Raw genomic sequence first — 6,594 nt, forward strand, 5'->3', positions numbered from 1 at the left:
TCAGTGGTGAATACTGCACTAGGCTCTGTGTCCAGCTCACAGCTGCTTTTGGAGTCTGTCTAGAAACACTCATGCCTCTGAGACATGGAGAAACGTGCAGGCTCAGAGGAGCAAACTGCCAGCTGGCAGAGCTGGGCAGCCACCCTTGGAAGCCATTGGTTCAGGCTGGCTGAGGATGAGCCTCAGGTGCTCAGCACTGAGGTTTTTTACAAAGACCGCAGTCAGAGCAGAATGCCGAACTCAGGTGCTGGTGCTCTGGACCACTGCAGTAGTGCAAAGGTCCTCCCACCCTTGGGGAAGCATTTCACCAGGAACATTGATGCTACCAAGCAATTTCCATGCTAAGTCAGCATCTGTGTTGCCATCATGGCACAGAAGAGGGGAGAAGGGAGAAAAAAATCAAAGCAGATTGGAATTGAGCAAGGGATACGCCATGGAAGGAGTTCTCTCTGGAAGATAAAATTCTCAAAACCAAAAATCTTTATTTTGCTAAAATATTTCACATTTCTTTTAGGGAGAGTCCTATTTAGCTGTTACACTTCAGTCACCCCTTTTCTTTGCAGTGTCCTAACTTGCAGTCTGATTGCTGGCTCTGCTTGTTTTCTTCCATTTTGCATCACCCCCACAAAAGAAAGGATCACCACACAAAAGAAACAGCTGAAGAGGGGAGTAGATAAAGTCAGCAAGTACTTTGTGAGCAATTCCCACCCTTTATTCATCGGTAGATGTGATTTGGGCTAGCCCAATGATTGGAAATATTTGTTTCCCTCTCCCCTGCTCAGGGTGCTTTAACAAGACGAGGAAACAACTAGAGACGGGGAAGATTGATGTTCTGGAGGGGGCAAGCACGTCTACAGCCATTCACTTGTTATGCTTCTCCAGGACCAGAGTGGAATACATAAACCTCTGGCTCCAGCTAGAGGCCACTCACGGCTGGGTTTCTAAGCTGAACAGAGCTCTCCTTAGGAAGTATCACTCTGCTCTGTTAAGGTGTGTGATACAATATCTCAAGAAGACCAGAGAATAGAGAAATTGCTTGCTTCCCAGAAAGTGGCTCAATATCTCTCGTCTGTGAGAAGCAGAGACTAAGTGTTTTTTCTCCTTTACTTCTGTGTGCACAAACTCTCAGCTTTTTCACGTTAGTCAACAGCTTTATCTCAGCTTACTACTTGTTTTCCGTTGTATTTTCTCTCCACTGTCTCACTAGGAAGGGGAGTAATAGATGGCTTACTGAGCACCTGGCATTCAGACAAGGGGAACCCACTACACTCATCTTCAAAAAGGGTAGAAAAGAGCACTCTGGAAATGATCAACATGTCAGCCTCACCTCTGTGCCTGGGAAGATCATGGAACACATCCTCCTTGAAGCTGTGCTAAGGCACATGGAGAACAGGGAGGTGATTCTGGGCAGCCAAGGCTGAGTCCTGCCTGACCCATCCAGTGGCCTGCTATGACAGAGCAAGTACATGAAGAGACAAGGCAAGGACTCCAGGTGTCATTTATCTGGACATCTGGATAGACTTTGGCATGATCCCCACAACATCCTCTCTAAATTGGAGAGAGATGGATTTGATGCCTGGACTGTTGGACGGATAAGAAATTGCATGCATGGTCACTTCAGAGGTCAACACATCAGAGTCAGGATGGACATGAGTGACCACTGGTGTCTCTAGAGGGTGTGTTCTGGGAGCAGTGTTTCTTAAAATCTTCATTAATGTCATAGACAAAGGGATCGAGGGCATCCTCAGCAGATTTCCTGACGTCAATGAGCAGAGAGGGGCAGTTGCACACCTGAAGGATAGAATGCCAACCAGAGAGATGTGGATGTACTTGAGGAGTAGAACCAAGGCGATCTTACTTGATTTAAAAAAATAAGTAGGGGTTGCTGCACCTGGGTAAGGGTAGGCCCCAGGATACACGCAGGTGCAGGGTGGTGCATGGGTAAAAAGAGGATGGGAGCTCCTGCCTGTCCGTGTCCTGTCTGCCTGTTGGGTCTGCCCCAGGGCAGTCAGGCTGTGACTGCAGCCATGTGTCCCCCTGTGGCTGTGGCCGGCACTGCTGTCCCTGCTGCCCTGCTGCCAGAGCCCTGTCCCTGGGCAGAGCCGTTCCCTCCCCAGCACAGCCCCGTGGGTGCTCCCTGCTGCGGCCTGGCCTGGCCCCAGAGCAGGGTCCCCCTGCGGGTGGCCCCGGGGTGGCCGCGTGTCCCCAGCCGGCCGTGCCTGGGCAGCTGCCTCAGCCGTGAGGGACGCAGAGCTGCGGGAGCCCAGGGCTCTGTGCCGCCCGCACTGCAGAGCTGCCTGCTCCAGCTGCCAGGGCCTCGGCGCCCGCCCTGTGCCCTCCCGCCCCGACGGCCGTGCCGGGCCCCGCTTGCTGCCCTCATGGTGCCACTGCTGGCCCCAGGGCTCTGCCAGGCCTTCTCCAGGGACACCTTCCCGCAGCCTTTCAGTCCCTGCACGGGCCCGGCACACACCTGCAGAGGGGCTCTTTGCAAGGGCCTGCAGGGACAGCGCCAGCGCCAGTGGCTTCCCAGTGCCACAGGGAGGGCTTAGGCTGGAGACGTGCAGGACATTCTGCCCTCTGAGGCTGCTGAGGCCCTGGCCCACGCTGCCCACAGAAGCTGTGGCTGCCCCAGCCCTGGCAGTGCTCCAGGCCAGGCTGGGTGGGGCTCGGAGCATCCTGGCCTAGTGGAAGGTGTCCCTGTCCTTGGCAGCAGGGCTGCAACAAGGCAATTTCTAAGGACCCTTCCAAGCCAAGCCAGTCTGTGATTCTGTGATCAGGGGGGCCGGGGGCAGCTGGGCTTCATTTCTGATTGGAACCAGTTCAGCACTGTCAGCCTGGTTGAGTTCTAGGAGTCTATCCACGAGCCCATATCCACAGCTTGTGAGAATTACCAACACTATAGGTCTGGCTGAGATCAATAAAGTCTTGCACAATCCAGATTCTGCAATATTGTATTTTATTGAAACAAGATCAAAGCAGTCTCCAAGTTGGCACTATCTATAGACCATTAATATGGGTTGCAACAGATAGCGACACTAGATATGGCTTTACTTGTATATAAGAATAACATCATACAGGTACTATACAATATACATATTATATACAATATAAATTTTATCCCTATAATTATATATAATGTCTATAGTATCTATATTTTATATGTATGTTCCATATGTATAAATACATTTACTTTATGAAAAACTTCCCAGCCAAAAATGCACTGGCAGTATTAATGTGTCTCAACAGATAGTGACACTAAATATGTGCTCTACTGTTATTATTTAAACATAATTACATATTCAACTCTCCAGAATTATTTCTTGTCAGGATAGAATAATTGCATTTTTCTTGTGTTTGATATTATTTATATAAATGCATTCTTTGTTTCATTGTATTTTACTATTCTATATGATAATTAATAAACGTATTTTTATATAATTTGTATACATGATGTAAATATCTATTAAAAAAAATCTAGATTCTTATATATACAAAATTTCAGGTCAGCTCCAAGACAGTTTGTCCAATGTTGACCTAAAGGTGTCCCTTTCGGGGACAAGGAGAGACACTGTCCATTGACTGATGCTGGCCAAGCAGTGCTGTTTTTTCCTCTTGGTCTTTTCTGCCCTGTTTCTTTTATCTTTTTCTGTCCCACATTCCCACTTCTTTCATACTTTAAATTTTGGCGCTTCTCAAAGGCCTGGAACAACCCCATGTTATGGGTGGGGTTTGGTGACTTTGGCCCTGCATGTACAGCATGTTCTCTCTTCACGCACATTCTCAGGAGTGGGGAAATTCCAGCAGGGCTTTATGCAGATCTGGGTGCCTTTTTTGGAAAATGTAATGATAGAAGGAGGTAGAATAAACCCTCCTGTGTTCCTCCACCTGCTGAGGCGGCAGGAGAGGCTGTGGGACCTTTGCCAGAGCCTTAGCACGCATCCTCTTCTCCTTAAAGCACCAAATTTGTACTCTGAGGTGGCTCTCTGCTGCCAGCTGCGAGCAGCACACGCACAGCGCTATGCAGGAGAATCTCTTTCAATTGTCAGCTTTGAGGACAGCTAGGAGTCGACGTTGCAGATCCAGGTACTCGCCTATGCCCTGGGAGTAGGCTACCGGATCCATGGCCAGGTGGTGGAAGAGGTTGGGTGGCTCAGCCATTTGAACATCCTGGGGCACACTGATCTCCTCAGGAAGCCTCCAGTTGCCCACAATAAAGTGGTTGAGGCGTTTCACTTGCAGGGATAAGCGCAGGCTCTCACTGATATCAAACATTCGCCTCAGGAAATGCCTCCTGCACCACTGTGACACAGGAATGGTGTTCAGGAGGTGCATGACAATGGTTTTCATGGTGTAGGTGGAAAAGCCTATGCCCAGCTGAAGAGACGTGAATAGCTTCAGGCATTTGAGGTGCAAGCTGTCACGGGGAGCCTGCATGGCAATGTGCTGGAAGAATTTCATCTCTGCCACAGCATAAGTCTCAGGCCACAGAGTGCTTGGGGTTCTGGCATATCCAGGCTGGCTGCTCACAAAGATGTCTGAGTCACCTCTCTGCACCCCAAGCTTCATCTCAATCCAGAAGCTTTCTCTGCCATTGGTCACCTTGAATTGGCAGGAGTGTCTGGAGGGCAGCAGCATTAAATGCCAATTTTGTGACTGAGGCAAAGCTGGCCAGATTGCTCTCACCAGCTGGCAGAACCAGCGGGCAGTTTTGTGCACATCCAGGTCGGAGTCAGTGCACAGGGTGTCTAGGAGGCTGGGATCCTGATTCCTCCTCAGCTCCTCCTCGGGGTGGTGCAGGAAGCACAGCATGTTCTCACCCTGCTGCTCCTTGGTGCAGGTGCACTCCAGCTGCACGCGGACACGGAAGTTCCTCACGTGCCTCTGCTCTGCAGAGTCCAGCTCCAGGTGGAAGCTGTGGCCTCGGGGAGGAGTCATGGGGATGAGCACCTGGTACACAGCATCCTGCTCACGTGGACTCCAGCCTTCAAAGGCGCTGCCCACCCCGATGGCTCCTTGCAGGACTGGGTAGAAGCTGTTTGATAAGACATGTCCAAAGTAAATTGCATAATTATCCATGAGGTTCCTTGTCCACTCGCAGCCTTTCTGCAGGTCCTGTACAGGCCACTGTATGCGTTCCATTAGAGTTCTTCCAACGTTATCGTCAAAATCATTGTCTTCTTCATGGACTGCAATTGCAAGATCACTGTTTTCTGCATTTGCAGCCTCATTGACAACTTCATTTTCAATATTATCTTCTTCATTTGCAGCAACATTAGTGACTTCCCGTACATTGCCATCATCATTGCTATCTTCCTTCCGATTCTCATCATCTTCTTCTTCTGCATTTCCAACCTCTACTTCTTCATTTGCATCCCCATTTCTGACTTCCTCTTCATTTGCACCATTGTTCTCTTCTTCAGGCTCCTCTCTTCGCAGGCTCCTTTCGGACCCCATCCACCATAGGACCAAGATAAGGACCAGGAGCACAGCAACAGCTAAGAGCTGCAAGAGCTGCACCTGCTTCAGGGTGAGCTGCTCCACCTCCTGCTCCAGCCTAATCCTCTGCCATTCCAGGTATTTTGCACGCCTTTCCGTGCGCAGACTGTAACGGCTTTTTCCCGGCCTATACAGAGTCTTTCACCCTCCTCCGGTCTAGCTCAGGTGTTAGGGTAATATTCCCCTGGGCCTTAGCCACAGAGACATAGATAAGATACCAAAAGAGGCTCTTTCCCCTGATAAAGTTACAGGTTTATTTCTCGTGGGTAGTGAGTGAAAAGGAAAGGGAAAAGAGCGGGGGAAGAGAGAGAAAAGAGGGGAAAGGACAAGATAAAAGCGTGGGGGGGGGGGGGAAGAAAACGGGGGAAGAGAAAAAGGGGGGGAAAAAGAAAGAGCGGAATAAGAGATCTGGGGGAAAAAAAGATGCGGGAAAAAAGTGGGGGGAAAAAAGAGAGAACGGGATAAGAGAGCGAGGTCAGTGGGTCCTGACCTTTTCTAGGGTCTGGAAAGGGGGGGGCGGGGAGAAATTGGATCCCAGCCAGCTCTGTGTGGCCAGGAGGGGAGAGGGACCAAGATACAGGGCACAGCAGGGGTCACGGGATGTACCATTTACAATGTATCTAGGGAACGCAACATCTCCCCGTTTTTTGTTTAACAAAGTTGAAAGAAGGAAATTGGTATCATTCAAATTACGATTTTGCCCACCACTTGTAGCTGGTGGGAGGGTTAGATTGTTTCAAGTCTTTCATTTCTATGTGATTGACTACTGAGGTAGAGGGAATGAGACTATGAATAGCCTTGAAAACCAAGTGACGTAGGATCCCGAATGCCATTATTACAAGGAAAAGAATAACAAAAATTAACACAATTGTTTTGACTATAGATGTCCACCACCCTGTGAGTCCCCAGCCTTTGAACAGTCCATTGAACCAATCTTCAGATTCTTGCTTCACTTGTCCGATTAAGTTGTTCATGTTTCGGAGGGCAGCATGGATGTTAGGAGCTTTCGAGGTCAGGTCCATACAGCAAAGTCCTTCAAATTCCTGGCACTCATGTCCGTGTAGTAGCAAGAGAAAATCTATAGCAGCACGATTTTGG

The 6,594-nt window shown here is 49.4% G+C and overlaps 1 protein-coding gene across 1 annotated transcript; it reads right to left on the reverse strand.

The window, feature by feature from the left end:
- Window positions 1-3,974: 3,974 nt before the first annotated feature.
- Window positions 3,975-5,139, reverse strand: LOC148220860 (inositol 1,4,5-trisphosphate receptor-interacting protein-like 1). Its single transcript, XM_088180893.1, has one exon. It carries the CDS (start codon window positions 5,137-5,139, stop codon window positions 4,036-4,038), a length of 1,104 nt encoding a protein of 367 aa, XP_088037019.1. The 3' UTR covers window positions 3,975-4,035.
- Window positions 5,140-6,594: the final 1,455 nt, after the last annotated feature.

Source organism: Sturnus vulgaris, chromosome 30 (genome assembly GCF_052056855.1).
Source record: "Sturnus vulgaris isolate bStuVul1 chromosome 30, bStuVul1.hap1, whole genome shotgun sequence".
In the NCBI taxonomy this organism is placed as follows: Eukaryota; Metazoa; Chordata; class Aves; order Passeriformes; family Sturnidae; genus Sturnus; species Sturnus vulgaris.